At 36.5% G+C, this 22648-nt stretch overlaps 1 protein-coding gene across 5 annotated transcripts; it reads right to left on the minus strand.

The window, feature by feature from the left end:
* Positions 1–326: 326 nt before the first annotated feature.
* SALL3 (spalt like transcription factor 3) lies at positions 327–22620 on the minus strand. Of its 5 annotated transcripts, none has more exons than XM_089682352.1 (4): positions 21469–22616; positions 6133–9069; positions 5576–5916; positions 327–3165 (listed from the first exon to the last, which is right to left on the minus strand). In XM_089682352.1, exons 1-4 carry the CDS (start codon positions 21545–21547, stop codon positions 2734–2736), a joined length of 3789 nt encoding a protein of 1262 aa, XP_089538478.1. In that variant the 5' UTR covers positions 21548–22616; the 3' UTR covers positions 327–2733. The 5 variants fall into 5 exon arrangements, with proteins under 5 accessions (XP_089538478.1, XP_089538477.1, XP_089538479.1 ...); XM_089682351.1 differs by having other exon boundaries at positions 6133–9072; positions 21469–22615; XM_089682353.1 differs by lacking the exon at positions 21469–22616 and adding an exon at positions 18450–18576 and having other exon boundaries at positions 6133–9072.
* Positions 22621–22648: the final 28 nt, after the last annotated feature.

A 22648-nucleotide genomic window follows, 5' to 3' on the forward strand; every position in this document is an offset into this window, starting at 1 on the left:
CCTTTTAGCAAATCAAACCCAGTGTTGTTGAGAGAAGATCACATCAAGATCATAGCCATAGATGCACAAGAATTAAAAGTTCTCTAGTGATCCTGGCTTTCTACTGATTTTTACAGCAAATCACCTCTTGATTTTGTAAGTCTATATTTATCAGAAAGGTGAAGTGCAGAATTTTCAGTGGACAAACAAAGGATTTAGCTATAAAAACTGTTAATTATGAGGCATACTGGCTTCACGTTATCAGATGGTTCACTCTTTATACATTAGCATAATGCTTATATCCTTGGGCTATTACAGAATTCAAGGGACACAATTCACAAACAAAATTCTATCTTGCATTTTATTCGATTCCATATCACAGAGAATAGGCTAAACTAAGACATCCATTAAGTTCAAGCCAGCAAGATAGAGTAGAAATACGAAATCTTAGTTTCAAGGCCCACAGGATTCAAGCAGGTGTTTACCCCTGCGTAGTGTCGCAGTACAAAAATATTTATCTCTTTCACCACACTACAGGCATCGGCCCAACTCTGAATTCATAATGGGCATATCTGACATTATTACTGAACATTCCTTTTATGTACAACATTTATAAATCCCTGCTTAAATAATAGACATCCTTCATTAAGCAGACTTTACATTACCCCCAAACCCTCAGAAGAAAAAAAAATAAAAAACATCTTGGACAAATGATAAAACACTCTGGAGCTAAAGGACAACTATAATTGGCCACAGATTTACCCTTCCACACTTTTTAACAGTTTAATGACTAAGAAAGATAGATTAGATAACACTTCCATGTGTGTAAAAATCTAATTTAATCCTATTGAGTGCAAATTGTATTTTTGTCATGATTTAAAGATTTTTTTTTTTTTCTAAAGTTACAGTAAATAGTGAGGAATGTATATCTGAAATCTGAAGGCAACTAATGTTTTAGGTACAAAATATTATCGGAGCCTACTTTGTTTTATCTATACAGATTTTTTTTTGTAGAAAATAAAATGTCTATTACTTTAACGCCAGGAGGCTATTTTAATCAAAGGAGTACGTTTTACTTCATTGCAATGAAAATGCTTTAAAAATCCAGTTAATTTTCTTTTTTTCTGTTTTTTTTTATTTTTAGTGCCTGCACCTTATTGAATGTTTCAGATTCTGCAGACCAAAGTAAGAATGACTCCTTTGGTAAAACTCCCCTGTAGTGTTTGATGCCCCCTCTATAGACTTTTGTTTAATACATAAAAATGAGGTAGCACTTACAACATTTTCTGTTCCCATTTCTACCATGCTGTAATGTAAAACCTTTTTGAGGTTACTCCATAAGATAATGTAAAAATATGATGGTATGAACAATTATTGTTAAATATAAAGAGGCTGCATTTGTTCTTTACTAATATTGACTATTGAAGTGCTACTTCTGTTAACAATATAAAAGGCAAACAGACACAAATACTCAAAATGCTTTTAAAATTGATTTTCAAGTAGGCTTCAATGTCTGTTTTCAGTCTTGGTATCACAGAAATTGAAGCACATGGGATTTAAATCTTAGCTTAGACATTTTTAGACTGCGGAATCATTGTTAAGTCAAGAACTGCTGTTCCATCCTTGCTTGTTTTTTTTCCTGAACCAGTTAACTTCTTCTAAAATGCTCTGTTATATAGGCAAAACCAGACTGTACTTTTCAACATAAACTGACAATAGAAATAACAATGGGGAAACTATAACACATTTTTCATTTTTTATGTATTTTACTTCATTTGCCTTTTACCAAATTAACTAATTTTAAATAGTTTACATATGTATTCTTTTTAATCCTAGACAAACTTGTACAAAACTCTAAAAGTGCAGTCATATAAATTAAGAGTTTGCAAGCACATTATACAAACATTACCCTTTATTGTACAGTGAAATTAACATGGAGATTTTTTTTATTCACAGTTTCCTATGGTGTGAATACTTTAGAGTGAAAAAAGTTTTTAAGTGGATTTTCAACCATTGAACTATTTCTCCACACAACATTTTCTCATTTATATTGAACAACTGTCCACATAGCAGCTACAAATATTTAAATAAAAGGATTTGTTACAGATACTCGCACAGGTAAAGCATGCTATCTTCCCAAATAAAATGTCACAATGTTGTCTGCATTGGAATAAACATCACTGGCTTATAGCAAACTTGCTAATAAAAAGGGCACAGATTTGGATGTACCTTGCTGTACAAAATTTAATTGATGGTTGGGCTTGTTTCCTTTTTGAGTACCCGCATAATGTTATTATAAATACTACTGACAAGGATACTGTAATAAACCACAGTATTTGGACGTACTAAATTGAACATTTAGTAATGAATTAGAATCTTTACAAAGGAACTTCAAGTTTATTTCTAATCTGAACAAAACCGGCAAATTTTTTGGAATCATTTTTAAATGAGTTGAATCTTTTTTTATGTAAGGAAAACATAATTGTGTAGCCTAAACCAGCTTGTTACTCAATAAATTCAGTAACGTTAAATGGGGATTAAAGTCCATTCCAGTCATTTAAAAGGTAAAAGAAAGTACCATGCACAGTCCTGCAAAGACATCTCTTCCGCAACCTCAAGGTAATGCATTTTTGGGAAGGGGACAGTATGTTTTGAATTAGGACACTGTGATAAATGTTCAAAAATCTGTACATTAAATAGTACAATTGATAAGTGGCTTAAGTCTTCCTTTTTAACTCTCCTTTGCAAGAGCATTCAGTTTATGCCAATTTCCTTGTTCTCCTCAATAAACCTTGTGAATGGTCGATTTACAATCGAGTCAGTGCCCACTTTGTCCATACTAATGAGAGGAGGGCTGCTGCCAGTACGTGCTCGGTCCATTCCACTAGACATGTTGCCTAATGGTGGGATTGCAGTTCCACCCAAGCTGACTGGGAGCTGGGGAATTCCTCCGTTCTGTATGACAGAAATCTCATTGTTTTTCATAGCCAGCCCATTTGTGATAGCAGCAGCATATTGGTTCCAAAAGCTAGGGTCAACATTCATCGCTCGAGCTGCCAAATCCTTTTGAAACATCTCGGAAAACTTCAGTGCATCTCCACCTAACAAAGCCATAGGATTTTCTACTGAAAGTCTACGGCCACGCCGTGCAGGGGCATTATTCCACATGTGAGTCCCCATATGGACCTATATATGTTAAAAATAAAGAAAGGAAAAAAACCACGTAATTAAGTATATTCAGCATAGTAATAACAATATCGTATGATATCATCTCATGTGCAGCAGACGAGTACAAAACAATCAAATTTACACAGCAGAATGCAAAAAGGTATTGTTTAGATAATTCCAAAACTAATGCCTACATGGATAGCCCTGAAATCTTCCAATTTTTTATGCCCTTAATGGGAGTGGTTTGAAAAAATAGGTAGCCTACTACACAATTATACATGCCAGTATCACCATCCGGATTTGATGTAATCCGCAAGATGATATTGCTGCTTAGAAAATGTAGCTTATCATCGTTTTACCCACTATTCAGATTTTGTCTCTATACTGTTCATTTCTTATGGAACAATATTCTGGATTACAAAAATAGGGCTGGCAATTGTTCTAAAATATCTTTGTGAGGCCTACAATTACATCTTGCAGGTGCACAAAATAATAAAGCCAAGCATTATTACATGTCTATCTACACTGCAAAACTTCATTTTCTACACAGATATATTGCAAAATGAGGGAACATACAGTAGCAGGCAGCACAAACAAAGAACATTTATGTAAAACAAAATATTTTCTCTTTTCTAAACCTTCCGAAAAAGAGCGCAAGACATGCCATGGCTTGTTCAATATCCAGATGGCCGAGGAATCGTGCCTTGTACCTAGAGGGAGTTGGCAGTGGTGATGAACTCTAAATCCCATAAATATTTCATTCACCAACAGTAAAAATAATAATTTAGCATAAACACATAAACAAGTTTATTCTAAACCTACTTCCTTCTAAATGTCTCTACCTGGAAAGGCATTTTTAGTTGAAAAATTATATTTTATAATGTTAGAATGATACAAAATATACAAAAGTTAAAAAGGCCTATGCAAAAACATATATACTGTATATTAGAACTCAACAAAATAAACAACGTAAATTTTTTATTTTTAACTGCCATATGTAAAATTTGAAAGCTCATTTTTAAAAGTCTATTTTAAGCTAAATATCCATTAAAAAACAGTAATGAGTTCAGTCAATTAGGTGCTCATAGTATGCTAAGATTCTAAACTCAAGGGGAGATTACATTTGCCAAGTATTCCTAATGAAAGGGTCTCCAAGCTACATAATGATATTGTTAGTTTCTAAATTTTTTTGAAAAGACTACAAATTGATACACAGCATAGCGCATTTGGTCTGCTTAGGCCGTTATACATTGTAGAAGTTGTGCTCTTAAGACTTTAAGAAATGGAAAGTTCAATCTTTTACACAATGGTAATCAGTTAGAAAAGACAATCCTAAATCTTGTAGCTGTAAAAGAATATATTATTGTGAGCTAAGCTTTCTATGTGAAAAAAAAATCATATTAGTGTTAGACATGCAAATTCAATATTTTAAAGCCAAGGTAAGAAAGAAAAAATATAGTTTTTATGAATTATATGGCTAAGGCAAAAGTAGCAATACAAGTATTAATATAAAAATTAGGGCAAACAAAAAGGTTCAATAGCAAGTTTCATGCAGCTAGTATTATTGCAAACATCCTTTTAGTTATATTGAAACAAATGGTTTGCTAAATTAAATTAATTAAAAACCTTTTTAAAAAAAACTCTTTTTTACCCTGTAAAGGCACAACTGTAAATTCTACAAACACTGGCTAATTTCACACATATACAAAAAAGGCAATGGCATAAATGATGCTAGCATTCAATTACATATTTACAATATGGAATTTGCATGTATTATAGTTATTTTTATGGAGTTTAACAGTATATTGCAAACATTAAAGCTTTATGCCATTGTCATAAAGAAACTTGCAAATAATAGAACTGACTTTTAAATATTTTCCCTACTTTCACTGCAAGTTTTAAATTTATAGTGTATAAATGTATTCACGGGGATCTAGTAAATTGAACAATTAACTAAACAGGGCTGATTTACTAAGGAAATTAAGAATTTTGACACAACACATTGTGTACATATTCACTTCAATTATCCAATCTTTTTCCCTTTTTCACTTTGAATACACAGATTTGATTGGAAAACTGAAGTGAATACTGATACAATTTATTGTGTGAAGATTCCTAACTCCTTTAGTAAATCAGCCTCCATGAAGTTGAAGATGCAGCTGCATATGGTTTACAGACTATAGTAATAATTTAAGAGCTCATCTGCAGCATGTGCATACAGTATTCTCATACATTTAAAGCATTTGGGGCACAACTAAGCTCTTTTTTTCTTGGCAGCTTTCAAAATGTTATGTCATCTGCATTATGAAATGGCAAAAACATTTGCAATTATGCAAATGCTGGCACATTCTCAATTTAACTGAGCTGACATTTTTTCCCCAAAATTCTTATTGTTTTGTTTTGTATGACTAGAGAGATGTCACCTTACCTTAAGATTCCCTTTTGTGGTAAATGCTCTACCACAGATTGTGCAACCAAATGGCTTTTCACCAGTATGAGTACGTTCATGTATCTGTAGTGCACTTGCTGAAGAGAAGGTCTTCCCACAGGAGTGACAGTTGTGTTGCTTGGGCGTTCGTCGAGGTGGGGGTGCCAGCATAGGAGTGATGCCTGGACTCATCGCTGTCTGTGGTGCAGCAGGAACCTGGATTCCGGCTGGAAGGTGGGAACCTTCACCCAGTGAGATCGGCTTGGTGTGACCATTCACTTCCATTTTGATCATGGCAGGCGCTGTGCTGGTGACCAGGCTAGTAGTGGTTTGGCTGGGACCTAGAGTAAAGTTGGGTTCAAATAACTGAGATGGGAGCTCTTTCAATTTGTGTGTCAGTAAGTGTTGTTTTAAATTACCCATAGTGGAACACCCACGACTGCAGACTGTACATATATATGGCCGTTCTTTAGTATGGCTGCGGTAGTGAATTTCCAATGCACTTTTGCAAGCAAAAGGCTTGCCACAGATATTACAAACAGTACTTTTAAACTTACCACGTTCTCTGCTCAGGAACAGCAGGCTAAAAGGAGCCTCTTCTTTGATGATTGGTCTTCCGGGATTCGTAGATGTCAGATCCAGTGCACCTTCAATTTCAGGAGCAGGTATAGGACTGTCTGGCTTTTCTGTTTTAAGTTGTAGTTCTGGAGGCTCTTCATGATTCACTGCATTTGGAGACTTTGATCTTATGCTTTCACTATGACTATGTGCAGGTGATAAAACCTGCATTGATGAAGAGGATTCAGACATTGCTGGACTGCCTGGACTCTGGCTCTCCAGATCCCCCACCGCTGATGAAGAATCATTGCTTAAATGATCACTTTCGCCAGACCCATTTTCTAAATTTTTTAAACCAATAAACTGCTGAGTAGTCATAACAGAGTCAATCATTTTCATTTGATTTTCTAAAGCAGCAATACTTGAGATGACAGTGGGGGGTGAGGCTGGTGATGAATCAGAGAATGGCATGAGTGGTTTTGATGAATCAATCGGTGTATCTTTCATGTCCAGTTCATCTTCTATAGAATTGTCATCAAAGTCCTCATCATAATTGCTCATTGTTTCAAGATTCTTTTCATCGTAAGAAAGCTCAGAGTCCATTGCATCTTGGAAGCCCTCTGGTAATGGAGTGTTTGGAATCTGTCCACCCATATGCATACGGATATGTTGCTGCAAAACAACAGCATTCGTAAACTTTTTCTGACAAATGGGACATGAATGCTGAACTCTTAGTGGTGGCTTTGACCTATGAACACCAAAGTGAGTTTTTAAATTGCCTTTAGTAGTAAATGCACGTCCACAAATTTTGCATTTAAATGGTCTTTCCCCAGTATGTGTTCTGTAATGCATCTTAAGAGCACTCTGACAGCTAAGGACTCTGTGACAAATTACACACTGGTTTGGGTCTGTCATCTTCTTATCAATGTTCTCAACTAGCTGTTGCAGTTTTGATGTTTCAGATGTTTGCATAGACTCCAGAAGCCCACCAAATGGAAATTTTGCCTTGAATTGATCAGACATTGCTGGAAGCACAGGGTTGGGGAGACTTGTAGAAGTACTGGTATCTGTAAGAGCTGGGATAGATGTAGTGATAGGAGGGGATACTTGTCCAGTAACAGGCTGTTCAACTGTTCTTGCAGCAATAGGGGGTAAAACAACAGGTTCAGTTTTTGTGACAGCAGTAGTTACTGTCTGAGCCAACTGTTGAGATTCAGAAGATGTAACCATGCAGGGCTCAGGAGGATTTATATTTGGTGACAAGGAGTTGCATTCGCTAGAAGTGGGAGAGGGCCTTTGGGGTGATCTGTTCATTGGGGTAATGCTTGGTGAATCAATATAGCTGTTAACACCTGGAATTGTGGGAGGAAGCTGCAACCCAATTGATGTTGATATTGTTGGTAATACAGGTTTACTATCTAACCATGTTGTGACTGGTTTTTCAGGAGGAAGAGACATTCCATACGGTATTCCAGAACTAGTTGGGACATTGTCAAGGTATTCTGGAACAGGGTATGGATTCATTTGAATATGGGGGTATTTTTCTTTATGCCTTTGGAAATGAACTTTTAGATTTCCTTTTGTGGAAAAGCGGTTTCCACATATATTACATTTAAATGGCCTTTCACCTGTATGAGAGCGCAGGTGAATTTGTAAAGCACTATCACTTCCAAAGACCTTGGCACAAAACCGACATTTATGTTTAAAAAAAGGGTCTTCAGAGGTTGATTTTGTCTCAAATACTGATACGTTTGGTGGCTTTCCCTTACGATGTTTCATGAGTGCAGAAAGTGGGTCTAAAGCATTAGCTGTTGCAGCTATGCTTACAAGTGGATTGGGGAAAATCACACTATTTGAGGAGCTCTGAGGTAGAAGTGGGCTTGGCAAACTTGAAGGTGAGGTTAGGATGCTTCCATGTCCAATAGATGGTGGGGTTGAGGAACTCTGTGAATGAGATGAGCTAGTTGTGGTATTTGGGACAGGGCTAGGGGTTACAGATGTTACTTTAGCATTAGCTGATAAAGATGTGCTTGATTCAGTAGGTGTACAAGAGACAGAACATGGTATATTTGGAGTACTTGCTCCAGAGGCAGGCTGTGATGTATGTTGTGGGTTCTCAAATGATGGTACTTGATTGCTAGGTATTGATCCTGGAAGTGTGGGTGGGACTACAGGTGTTAACTGTAGGGTCGTATGTGTGGTAAAACTCTGCAGCTGATTTGGTGCTGGAATTGGAGGATTTTGTGCTGGAACTGAAGAGGTCAATGGAGGACGCAGGGTCTGACGATTCATAAGTGCCACCTGACTGCGTATTTGTTCAATGAGTTGCAGCTGGTGAATCTGTTGCTGCTGTAGTGCCATGAGTTGTTCTAGAATCATTGGAATAGCCATAGCTGTAGCTGCAGTGGCAGCACTTGTACCACCTACACACCGTGCATTCTGTGAAAATTGTGCAACTGCTACTTTTGTACTTTGCAGAGTCTCTAATGTAACGTTAGTGTTTGGCATATTGTAATTAGTCATGGAAGCTGGATCAGTTATCTGAGGTAGAGGAGTAGCATTGTTTGAGGCTTCTTGACTTGGAAAGTTCTTTTCTTCTGGGATTTCAACCTCCATAGGTTCCTCTTCCTTTTCTATTTCTTTTAAATCACAAGTGTCATTATTTTCTACCTGAACTGCTTCATCTGCAGCCTCACTCTCTGCGTGATCACTTTGAGAGCTTGCAGGAGAGGGCTCAGGAAATTCTTCTGAAGCTGTTGCTGCTATATCATCATTTACAATTAACACAAGAGGGTTTTTGGTGCAGGTCTTCTTGTGCTCTAAAAAGTCAGACCATTTGAAGAATTCAGCACAACATTTTTCACAAACGTTGGTCTCCTCGCTTCCACTTCGACTTTCATTCCCGCTATCACCATCATCTGGTCCTTCCCCAGGTACTGCTAAAAGTAAATGAAAAGATTGCGTAAGCTATTAAGCTGAAAGATAAACCATTCTACATCTGAAAATTTTGCACAAGTAAAATCAATATTTTTTATTTTGTACAAATTACCCCACTTCAACAATTTTCAAGCCCTGTGTTAGAGTCCCCATACCTTGCTAATAATTTTCTTTGCCCAATCCATCAAATTATGAAGCTCTATCAATTGTGGATACTGCTTCTTAATGAAATTCCATAGAAGGCATTGATTTCCAATATTTTCATACACAGCAACCTTGTCTGTTGGGTACAAATCAAGCTTTTGATGGGCTCATTAGGATTCCCCTTTAGCATCAAGCTTCCTAATTTCCAGCAAAATTAGAGATGCCTTTGCCAGTTCAGTTAACATTGCTAAACTAATCTGTAACCTTTCAAACCTGAAGCAGTACCTGACAACACAAACTGAACCTCTGTTACTCAAATGTGGTCTTTGACTACACAGATGTATAATCTTTATACTACATTGAAACACATCAGATTCTAACTAATTCTTTATAACTACTGCATCGATAGCAATATGTTTTACAGTTAGGTGACATGAATGCCGAAATAATATTCCAACAAAACTTAAGTCCAAGAACTGGCTGGAGATAAACCCTTCCCTACCTGCTGGTGAGATGGGTCACGTGTTAAGGTCAATTGTGTTCTTCAGTATTTAATGTAACAACACTATAAGGTCTTAATGACAAAGACTTTGCCCTAGAATTGGTACTTTGACAGACATTTTACTAAATATATGCAAAGTTCTAGGTAAGTATTGTCGTTTCATAACAAGAAAACAAGACAGTTTACTGCTAGTCCTCTTCAAAAATAATTGATGCTGTCAAATGCCATATTTCATTACCAGAAAAGCAAAATTACATGTTATTGCAACCAAGCACTGAGTTCACAGATTTGTGAACAAGCTAAGAATTACATATTTTAAATACATTTCTGCTGACATGTTTAAACATAAGTATGCTCTAGTCAGACACACGTTTTGTACCTATTTTCATCTATTCTTATAGAAAGGCTCTGTAAATTATATGCTTGTGCCATTGTAGAAAACCCACTAATTGGTTACACATGTTTAATTACTGTTGTAGGCAGTCACTTCCTCTGACTTGCGTTACCCTCTTGTGCTGAATAACAAGCATGTTTAATGAACAGAATTCTAATTCACACCTGATCAAATAAATAGCTGTGCTGGAATGAGAAATGAACATATAAAAAACATTTCTAGTATTTTAAAAGCTACTCAGTAGGAAAGCATATATATTTCCCAGTAACTTCAATTTGCTTGTCTGCATATTACAGACAAATAAGATTTTTTGTCTGACAAAATAAAGGACAGCAGCAACAGACAGTACATGGAACAGCATGGCAGAGAGTAAGGGAGGAATCAAAGTTTTTCACACACTGTATCATAGTTATGGAAAAACATGTTATATGTAAATTATGCTTTATCCACTCCTATTATACGAACCACAATCTAAAAGAAAAATGTATATTTACTTCAATAGAATTTGGGGAAATTTATATTAAAAGAATGAATTATTATTGTATACTTGGCATACATAAAAAAGATTGCAAAGTATGTTTTTAGGTAAAATAATTAATTTTAAAATACAACAAAAATGCCTGGCCATTATGCCAGTTTTATGCTAATAATATGGTGGCATATGTAAAATAAGACATATATGTATGCCAAGTGCTTGTTCTTAACACACATATATATATACCAAATAAATAAAAATTAATTTGTGGTGAAAAATTCTAAAATAATGATTTTAATGTTGACACATAAAATTGATTTTAAACACATACAAGAGACATATAATATATATTATGTAAAATACTGTCACATCCAACTATACCCTTAGAAACTGAAAATGAATTTATAATTAGCCACAGAATGCCAAATATGAAAGATCTAAGTGAAAGTGATATTTCGTAATAAAATAAAATTGAAAAATAGCAAATGCTTATTGCAAAGGCAAAGGAATAAAAATCATTTACTGCGTGAATTTACACTGTAAACCCTAGGCAGGTTTCTTTCAGATCTGCTTATGAAGTTACATTGTGTGTAACCCTGTGAGCAGCTGTGCTGCATTTTTTAAATCAAACACACTATCATGTTCAGAATTGGTCACTCAGAATTGCCTTTTTTTACAGCAGTTTAGAAATACAAGAGGCATGTTTTTCTTCAAGTGGTTTCCTGTGGTATTGGATGAATTAACACTGCCGGACTTGTTTTGATTTTTAATGTATTCTTGTGAAACAGTAGTGTGCCGATTTACCTCTCTGTACATGCACATGAAATCCACAGCAGTGCACATCATATGCATGTAGATGCCAACTTTACAAAGCTGTGAAAGTGTACCAAAAAATTGAGTATAACCAAAAAATATTTTATGAGCTGCGTAAATTATTATTAGTTATTTAAAAAGTGAGACAATGTTTTTATAATTTAAAAAACTAAATTATTTTTTTTACAATTAGCAAACTTGTTTAATGAGCATTACACTGTACACAGAGACTATACTCTTATAGCAAAAATAAAATATGAACCCACAAATTGCTAAAATACTTTTTAATCAAGCACACACCAATAGTGCCCAGTTTTACAGGACAGACATGACATCTTGCAATGAACTTCAACTATGCTTTTTATTTACAGCTTTAGGAAAGGAACATTACGCAGAATGCCACAGCCAATACAGGTATTAAGATCAGCTGTTCTTCCCATTAAGTTAAGTAAAATTTGAGTAAGTGAGAAGTGTCATAGACACTAAAGAACACTATGTTTAGCAGGCCTGTTTAATATTTAATTGCTGCTGCTGGTCTTAATGGGTTTGCTAAATAAAAGCTGATATAGCAATATCTTATTTGAGCAGCAGGTATAGTACAGTGAAAGTATTTTTGTGTTTTTTGCGCACGCACTAAAAAGAAAAAGGAAGCTATTTGGTATTTGAGAGATCATTGCACTAACAAACAGCACAGGCCTCTCTAGTGTGGTCCAGGAAAGGAGAAAAGGCAACACACTAAAATTTCTCCTAGCCAAGGAAAATGTTTACATGGTGCTGAATTAATAAATATATTTACAATTCACTCCAGTGGGCAGATAAACTATTTCATGTTGACAGTTTTAACTCTTTAATGACAATGAGCAACAGTCTGAATTTTGCTGTCTTTATTTGATTGTGTCCTCTTGATTGTAAGCTTTTACGATTAACGAATAGTGTCTTGCTGAGAACGTTAACAATTCTGTATCTTTTCAATACTGAAAAATACCATAATTTTAATTATTACTATGAATGCTAAAAAATAGCCAATTTGCCATTAAAAATATTAGTAACGTACAATACTGTACAATTTATTTTTTTTTAATCACTTATGCATTTCTACAGATAAAAAGCATCTCTAAATTGCAGCATGAACAAAGTACATCTGACACCAATAGTGTTAATCAAAGGTATGATGTTATCATTTTTACATAAACTCTGGGACATTAGCTTACGGTGGAAAACTGCATTGATTAACGGATGATGGTGTTGTTTTATATGTTTATTTCTTTGATATTTACATTGCACTTTGCTATGTTTTACAAATTACAAAGTCAAATTACCCATAGGACTATTTGGGCACAATTGTATTTCTAGGCCCCAAAAAATACAGCTGTTAATTCACTGACTATTTTTTATTGTATTTAGTAAACTAGATATTGCTTTTCCTTCCCTGCCATAAATCAAATGAATATCATAATTAGTGTTTGCAATATAACATGTTGGTCTACACAAATCTGTCATATAAAGAAATATCCTGGAATTGTGGAGCACCGTGAGAAGCTGCAGAAATTACGCTGACTTTTAAATTCATCATGCCAGGGGTAAGTAATCAACTGTGGAAAAGCAGTAGTTTAGGTACCTGCTAACTAAATTGCTAACATATATACAAAAGGCAGCAAGGAGTGAGATCTTCTAGCAAAGCTCTATGGCTGGGCACTGCAGATTATTATTCAAAATGGCTGCATTTAAAGTGAATTCTTTAGTACATTGTAACATTAATCTACACACTGACAGACTCGGTGGAAACATGTTACTTTGTGTAATTAGAGAATTGCTGCATGTCAAAAGTGCTCTTTTGTTTGCAACAGAATGCCTTTAAACACAAAAATGTATACTTTGAAACAAATGTAGGCAAGGCAGCCAACTTTTCTTCATGCAGGTGCAATAGCAAGAGTCGACATATCACAGGTAATACTAACAGATCTGGCTAACCATATATCTAACCTAACAGCATGAACATGGAAGTCTATAGGTATAACTACACCCAATAGATCCTACTGAGGAGGCCACATTACTATTATGAGACTTTGCAATGCTCAAATCAAATGTAGGCATTAAATCAATTAAGGATAATAAGAAGACCGTATATATACATGATACACCTAGCACTCATTTTTTGCTGTGTATGAAAAAAATCATGCACACAGTTTTTAGTTGTTAAATGTTTCCTGAGAGATCTGCAGAAGTATATATCGGATATATGCAATATGACTTTGTTTCCTGAACTGGAAGTTTCTGAATTCTAGAAAACCGAGGGCATTTTGTTTTCTTGCAAATTAATTCTTTTTAACTCTTTATGATGACTGTGATTCCCATAAAAGAAGATGAATTATCACATACAGAGCCCAAGCTGTGAAACAGGAGGAGACAAATAGAGACCCCTACTGTGTTCAACAATGTAGATGAAATTCCAGACTCAATAGAAATTTTTGCCCTCTTTCAAAGACCACAATGGCTGTCAACATGACAGTGAACAGTGGAGGGCACTATTGCTATGCACAATGTTATAGACCTAGCATATTTAGATTAATCTATTCAGTGGCCTAAATCTCAGAATTTGTTAAGTAACAACCACCTGTGGCATAGTCACCAACTGTCTTCTATTTTTTTCCAACATTTGCAGTTTGTACTCATGAAAGCCATCCATTAGCTATTTAAACACTATGCAAACAGAACTACATTTAGGAAGCCATTATCAGCATATTCCCAGATTACAATAGAAATATATTAAACTATTTAAGAATTCTGTAGTATCTAGCTGTGTGTTCACTTCTCTGGATATTCAACAGAGTCTTACCGATAAACATGATGATTATGTTATTTTGTACACTTGTTATTTTGTAACCATGAACATATATTTAAACAAGCTAAATCCTTTTATAAATGGACTTATAAAATTATATAACGATTACAGGCAGCTGAATCTGATTATATTTCAGAAAATGGATACGCTTGGTTGCATTTGGTTTCAGTAACTGGCATGATTTATTAAATAGTTTTATATTTTAAAATAATGAGAGTTTTAACTATAAAATAAATATTTGAATGTTAGCTTATTAATTTTCACAATACCTTCAGGGTTCACAGTTTATCAGAGTAAGCCCCAAGCGTAATTTAAGATGACATTGAAAAATTCCAATCAAATATACTACATCATGTACGTTGAGAGAAATATCAAATGCATGGCTTGTGGGGGTTTAAAATGCAAATCCATGTGATAATTATTTCAAAACTTTAAAACAATATCATTAATCGTATTTTATAAACCTAGCTCGTGCTGCATGCATCAATTATATGTCAGCATCAGAAGTGTTAATCCAATGGCCTTATGTCAAAAAAGGAGCCTAATATATTATAATCATTAGTAGGTATTTCTAAACTATAACACGCTCAGCATTCACAGATAAAAAATGTGTACATAGTATTTTAGAAAATGTAGAGCAAAATATATAATGTATAAAACCAGAATAAAGTAGTATGATAATATTTTCCTAGAATGATTTCTATAAAACGAAAACTGTCTATAATGTGTTCCAAAAGAAAAATGCTATATACTGTTTTGGCCCGAATTTAGTCATTAATATTTGTAAGCGAAGCTGAAACTATCTGATTTTCCTATCCATACAAACACACAAATCAAAACGCACAGAGAGAACATGATTTCCTTTTTAAACTTCTTTTAAGAAGATCGGCACATGCTAATCTGCGTTGCTTGTAGCTAGATCTCTAGGTAACACTCAATTCTAGTGTTATCACAACTGAAGCAACCATGCTGCCAAGGTCAACTGCACAGATGTACTAATTGTATTATGAGCTTGACATCTAGTGGCCACCCCTGGCAGGGCAAAATAGGCAAAGGTTAAATCAGCCAGCCTTGTCAAAGCACTTCTAAACACCCACCCTCAGGGACAAGCCATTGGAAACCTGTTGGCACTTCATGCAGTCCCACCTTTTCAATGTCACCAAACAAAATGAATCTCTAGTGTGTGTTGAGCATTAACACTTGGAAACAGAACACTAATGACAATATTGAAACAGTTTAAACTGCTGAACACATAAATTTGAGAAATGATGAAAAAAAAATGTAAATTTGCAATTCAAAGAGATAAATTATAACGGTAATTAAAAAGATTAAATTATCTATGTCAACAGTTATGTACTGCAAAAATAATTAGATTAGGTTTGTTTCAAAATAAATCATATTAATATTTATTTGATAAGGCCTATATCTTACTTGTATAGCCTACAGTATTATATTCTGTGTGCAACATATAAATCTTTTAAGTGCATGAGTTCATTCATATTTACTTTTTAATACAAATGAACTTTTGTAAATAAAATATTTTTATTAAAGATTTATAAAATCCAACAATACATTAGTATTGTATATTAGAATATTCTAAAGCTCATAACAGTATATCTTAATATTAATAATACCATTTTTAAAATGTTACACATTTAACTCTAACTCTAGAAATCTTACAAGATGGTAATAATATTTTTGAACATACTTCTGGATTATTTAATATATTTTTATTAATGTATTATCCATTTACAGTCTTTTTTCCCTTATTTTAGCAACATATAGATTTAACTAGCACAGCTGATGTTCAATATCCTTCTGGCCACTTTAAGATCAATAGGAAGACTATGCCAGGATTAGCTCTACATGATGAGGAAACCTGACCCACTTTTACCACATTTCACCCACAATGCATATAAAAATAATCACTTGTTTTACAAATTTTTAATTGTTGTTTCTCTGCTTTTCACCTCTGCACTAACCAGTGAAACTGAAACACTGCTCTAAGAACAAACGCCCAATGTAAAAGTTTTTTTTTTGCTCTTGTTGCTCAGACTATAGCATCTCATTGTTATTCAGCATTCATCAGAGCCCTCTAAGAATGACAAAAAAAGATTCTTGTCTCTAGCTGTAATGTAAACTAGCTTAAATTCTTCCTCTTCCTGAAGCTGACTGACTCTCTTTACTTGCTGATTGAAACAAATATGTAATGGGAGCTGCTTAAAGAGACACTTACTTACTATCTATGCTTTGCTAAAATTAAAATGTCTTTATTTCAGGTAGAGTTAAATAAAAGCAAACCAAATAAACAATAATTTCTTATTATTCCAAAATCTTGTTCTGCTAACAATCTGGATAGTATTACTTGAACATTTGTGTATTATAAATGTATTGTGCCACGAAGATCACAAAAATTTGTGTTCATTGTAGTATGTAATAAAAAAAACAAATATGGTTTAATCTACCTCTAAATATATATAAATGCTACTTGGTTATTATCATAATATATTAATTTAACACCTATATGTTTAGCATATATAACTTGGATCATTCCTAAAAAAAGGATTCATAATTAAATCATTACTACTACATTCTATATTTTTATATTGTAAAGCGCTGAGCAAACTGTTGGTGCTATATAAACCCTGTATAATAATAATAATTCTAATTTGAATAGGAATTCTACGTGTTTGTGTATTGTGTTAGTGAAAATCATCAATGGTCTGATATTTGTATTTTTTTACCACTTATTTTATCATAAAAATATGTAGATATATTTGTTCACAAAGTTAGTTGTTAATGCTTCTAAAACACCTCACAAAGAACTTGAATACAGAGTAGATAAAAAATTACTGACATGATTTTGAAATAGATATTTTAATGCTATTTCTAGATATGTGTTTTTTAATAAACTCTTACTGGAAGAGCTTCCAAAGTTTAACCAGTCTATACAACTGCGCAAAAAATTCCAAATTTCCAGTTCTATCCTGATTTTGTTTAATTGAATTTAGGGATTTAGCTTTTCTTAATGAGATATGGTTTATAAGAGCGCAGTCTGCATTTTCTGAATTATTTAGTTTAATTTTTGAGACTACTTTTGAAAAGAGATTTTGAGCTATTCAAAGCCCACAATAATCAAGCTTCAAAAAATTCTCACTGGGATGCAATGTAGCCCTTTTGATGGAAAGGCTGTCTTTCTCATTCTGCAGAAATAAATCCATTCATTTGATCATGTAGTCATTGAGTGCAATACAAAACAAACCAAGTGTAAGAAATGCTTAGTGATGAAGTAAACAGAAAACCATTTCCATGACAAAAAGATCCTTTTGCTCCTAATCTAGCCACCATATGCAAGCGTTTCTTTTTAGCATATCTCCTGCTCTAATCTTTAGTGACACAGCTACACAGATAAGACTCATTCTGACCATAAAAAAAAAAAAAGTTTCCAAGAAAGATACTTTCTTCTACAAATCCAGGAAATTCTTCTGTAGCCTGACAATGACTTGTTCTGTTTGGTGAAATAAAAGAGAGCATCTGGGAACCGCAGCCTCAAAGGATATGCACCAAGGCCTTTTTTTCCTCATCTCTCCTCTGTTATTAGTGAGGGATGATAGGGCTACTTGGAAGGCAGATGTGTGTGCCCCATGACTAGCATGTCTGAAATAAATCATTACAGTACACGCTTCTAGAAAGTTCAGAGCATCTTCCATTGCACTGAGAAACAGATGTCACTTTATGGAAAAATTGTACTATACCACAGTCACCGACATGTTTTATTATTTCTTTTTTTATATAGGCCACTTCGTTATTTCTGGCCTTATTGTTGGCAGTATGTAATCAGAGTAAATTGTAAATTACAAATCTAAACTATTTTTTAGAAATTCCTGAAAACTTGTCATAGCAGTAATTTTTTTAAGTAAAAAGCTGATTACAAGGGGTGGATGTGTGTACCAAGAACTCTGGGTGTATGGAAGTGGCAATCTATGTGTCAGCTCAATGCCAGTGTGTTGCTGGCAGCAGGTAAAAAGGAGAGACGTGTGGGAGCAGCAGTCCATGCAGGACCTCCCTTGTTCCTCTAAGAGATCTCTTAGTCTTACACCATTCCCACCTCCCCCTGTCCCTTCTAACCTTTTAACCACACTCAGCTTTACAAAACAAACCCCCCAAGTAGCCCCAAACAAACATTAGCAGCCCACGGGATCCCCTCACCTTTAGTTGAACCTGGGAGCAGCTCCCCAGCAGAGAGGGCAGTGGCAGGCATTGAAGCTACCTCTTCTTGTGTGTGCACACATGAGAATGCACTGTGTTTCCGGAAAGGCTTTCACAAGCCTCGATCTTTCTCCATCCCCAAAACAAGATCAGCAAAGCCCCCCTCCTCCTCCTCCCTTCTCTATTCCCCTAGTACTTGCAGTTGAAGGACACAGACTGGGATGGATGCAAGCTCCCGCTGCTCTGTGCAACTTTTCTGCAGCTAGTCTTTCTTCTCCAACATGGAGAGGTCAAGAACATACCTAGCTAGTGCACTACCCCCTGCCAGTAACACACCACCTCCACGCAGCCGTCACACCTCCTCGGCAGCCTCTCCACCACAACCATCCTCACTCTTCTGTGCCCTTTTGTTCTGCTTTGCAGGTGGAAACTACTGCTAAACTTCTAACACATCCAGGAGGGTTGGCTTTTAAAAAGGAATGTCAATATTAGGTCCATGCTATTTTTATTACAGGCATTTATATAGCTTCAAAAATGTATCCAGAGCTTAACATGTTATACTTTCACATCAGTGTCTGCCCTTAAGGAGCTTACAATCTAAAGTCCCATCTCACATGTACTAAGGCCAATATAGACAGGAGCCAAGTAACCTACCAGCATGTGTTTGCAGTATGGAAGGAAGCAGGAGTACTTGGAGTAAACCCACACAAGCACAGGGAGAACATGCAAACTTCATATGGATAATGTCCTGACCGGGATTCAAACCAAGGCACTTCTTATACTCAAAATATTGCAATGTGCAAAACACACAAGTCCATTTAGGAAAGATTTCCATGTGGGCTGCCATGGACACCCATTTTCAAAGATCCTAGTTATATAACGACTAGGGTGCTGCTTATACTTACAACATTGAAATGTGTAAAAGCGATAAAGCCTAAAAACACACACAAGTCAACTTAGGAGTAAACCTTTCTATGGGGGGGGGGGGGTGTCATTGACATCCCCTTCTGAGGATTTTAGTTGTACAACCACTATGCCACTTCTTATACTCACAATACTGAAATGTGTAAAACACACACATCCACTTAAAAGTGACTTAAAGTAGACCTTTCCATAGTGGCTACAATTAACAGACCCTTCTGAGGATTTTAGTTGTACAACCACTAAGCCAGTTCTTAGACTCACAACACTGAAATGTGTAAAACACACACATCCACCTAGGAGTGACTTAAAGTAGACCTTTCCATAGTGGCTACAATGAACAGACCCTTCTGAGGATTTTAGTTGTATAACCACTATGCCACTTCTTAGATTCACAATACTGAAATGTATAAAACACACACGTCCACCTAGGAGTGACTTCGAGTAAACCTTTCCATGGGGGCTTTCACTGACATCCCTTTTTAAAGATGCTGGTTGTAAAATGCTAAGCCACTTCTTATATTCACTATAGTGGAATGTGAAAAAGCAATAAAGCCTAAAGAAAAAAACAAGTCCCCCTAAGAGTGACTTAAAGTAAACCTTTTCATGGGGGCTGCCACTGACATCTGTTTCTGAAAATGCTAGTTGTATAATCCCAATACCACTTCTATGTTCACAATTTTGGAATGTGTAAAAGCTATAAAACCTAAAAAAAACAACCAAAAAAGAATACACAAACAAACATCTGCCTAAGAGTAACTGAAAGTAAGCCTTTCCATGGGGGCTGCCATTAATGTCCCTCTCTGAAGATGTTATTCGTAAAATCCCAAAGCCACTTCTTATACTTACATTTTTTGGAATGTGTAAGAGCAAAAACAAGCAGAAAAAAAATTTAAAAAACAAAAATAAAATAAAAAACCACACACATCTGCCTAAGAGTGACTTAAAGTAAGCCCTTCCATAGGGGCTGCCATTCACCTCCCTTTCTGAAGATGCTAGTTGTATAATCACAAAGCCACTTTGTATGCTTACTTTTTTGGAATGTTTAAAAGAGAGAAAACAAAAGAAAACAAAAAACAAAAAAAAACACACATCTGCCAGAGAGTGACTTAAAGTAAGCCCTTCCATGGGGGGCTACCATTAGCATCCCTTTCTGAAAATACTAGTTTTATAGTCACAAAGCCACTTCTTATACTCTTATGCTCCCAATTTCTACTTTTATACTCACAATGTGTAAAAGCAATAAAGCTAAAAAGAAAAAAAAAACAGGTCCCTCAAAGAGTGACTTAAAGTAAGTCTTTCCATAGGGGCTGTCATTAACCTCCCTTTCTAAAAATGCTAGTTATATAATCACAAAGCCACCTCTTATACTCACAAATTTGAAATGTGAAAAAGCAATAAAGCCTAAAAACAAAGAAAACCAAAAAACAACAACAAAATAAAAAAAGTCCCCCTAAGAATGACTTAAAGTAAGCCTTTCTATGGGGGCTGCCATTTGCATCACTTCTTTCTGAAGATCCTGAAGAGAAGATGCCAGTTGTAGAAGTCACTCACAATTTTGGAATGTATAAAAACAATAAAGGCTGTGAAAACATGCACACAAGTCCACCTAAGAGTAAGGTTTTCCATGGGGCTGCCATTAACCTCCCTTTCCAAAGATGCTAGTTGTATAATCACAAAGCTACTACTCACACTGCCAATTTTGGAATGCGTAAAAACAATTAAGCCTGGAAACACAAACACACACACAAAAGTCCACCTAAGAGTGACTTAAAGTAATCCTTTCCATGGGGGGGCTGCCACTGACACCCCCTTCTGAAGATGCTAGTGATCTGGCTATTACATTGACCAAATGGGTATCAAGTCCTTGACCTAACACAAGTAGGCATGTTTGTAAATTCAGACCTGTTTGTATGTTAGTTCCTGATAAGGGACCCCAAACAAGAGGTGACCCATGACAGGCAGGGAAGTAACCTTTTGCAGGCAGAAAAGCAGCACTGGCAGCCTGCACAGTCTAGGTCCCCTTTGGAAGTGTGCCGTCCCCGATGAAAAGTGTCGGGAAGTGTATGTCGGTGGTGGAGGAGTGAGCTCCCCTTACCGTGATTAGGGAGCAGCTCAGTCCCGATGTCCTCGTCTGATTTCAGATGCTGGGGCTTGGCTTGCTTTCGACGAGACATGCTGCTGCTGGGAAGTGGGACTCGTTTCTGCTTTTTTGCAGATACATCAGTGGCAAATAAAAAAAAAAATTGTTCACAAATAGTCGAGTTGCAAAATTACGGAAATTAGCTGGTGTCGGTGCGGCGCGGATTGCGCATGTCGGTATATAATTGTGATGGTGAATAATGCATCGCGATTAGCGGCGGGGGTGAGAGGGGATTGGCTCGGGGCCAGCGGACACAGACTGCATATGGAAATGAGGGATGGGCTCAAGCAATTAGCTGCCAAGTGATGAGTCTCCCTCGCAGCGGCAGGCAGCAGCACAGCGCAGCGCTCCTCCGCCCGGGCTCCTCGTCTTCTGGACGCACATATACGGAGCATCACTTTTTGGGGAAAGTCTCCTCTCCCTCGCTCCGCGCCCCCCTTCTCCCTGAGTTCTTCGGGCTCCTCTCCACCCCTTCCCCCGCGGGGCTCGCTCTTCTGCCGGGACTCTTCCACCTGGGAAAGTTGGTGGGGTTTTGTAGTTGCTGAAACTTCCTCCCCCGCCCCTCACTGCTCTGTCCCCATCGCCGACCTTGGGCTTCTCTTCTACCTTTCACCTCCCTCTCCTCTTCCTGGCCATGGAGTTCACTTCGTCCGACTTTAGAGAGGACGGCCGGCTGGAGCATCCATCGATCCGTAGGGGAGGAAGGGGTTAACGTGTATTGATTTATTTATTGGGGGACAACAATCAATTGATCGAAAGCGAGTCAGGTCCTCTCTTGGCTGGTTATGGGTGGGGGAGGGGGTAGGGGAAGGGTTGCTTCTTGAAACTGAGTCCCGGCACCGTGCTAATCCTCCGGAGTGATGTGAGCCGTGCAGCCGCTGCCTGGACCCTGCGATCGGCTCCCACGTCCTTCTCACCTCCTGTCTCCCCCCCCCCCCAGTAGAGGAGGGGGTGGGTCCTGATGGCTTATGCTGTGGGTGGTGAGCTAGATGGGAGGGGGGCCCAGGTTAGGAGAATTAAAGAAAAAAAAAAAAAGAAGTGAGGCACTTGGAGGATGATCACCCTCCCCTCTCACACGCGCACATCAGGGGCGTATGTTGGCTATTGAGAGTGGGTGTTAGAGGATTTCCCAGCT

This window comes from Staurois parvus, unplaced genomic scaffold (assembly GCF_062004578.1).
Source record: "Staurois parvus isolate SC_StPar_1 unplaced genomic scaffold, SC_StPar_1.0 ptg000287l, whole genome shotgun sequence".
In the NCBI taxonomy this organism is placed as follows: Eukaryota; Metazoa; Chordata; class Amphibia; order Anura; family Ranidae; genus Staurois; species Staurois parvus.

Excerpts from the sequence above, each read along its gene's own strand:
- SALL3 (XM_089682350.1), bottom strand. The coding sequence starts at position 21,547 with ATGTCTCGTCGAAAGCAAGCCAAGCCCCAGCATCTGAAATCAGACGAG. Across the intron at positions 9,073-21,468 it reads TGAGCTGCTCCCTAATCACG|CAGTACCTGGGGAAGGACCA; the intron begins GTAAGGGGAGCT and ends ATTTACTTTTAG. Across the intron at positions 3,166-5,575 it reads CCACAAAAGGGAATCTTAAG|GTCCATATGGGGACTCACAT; the intron begins GTAAGGTGACAT and ends TAACATATATAG.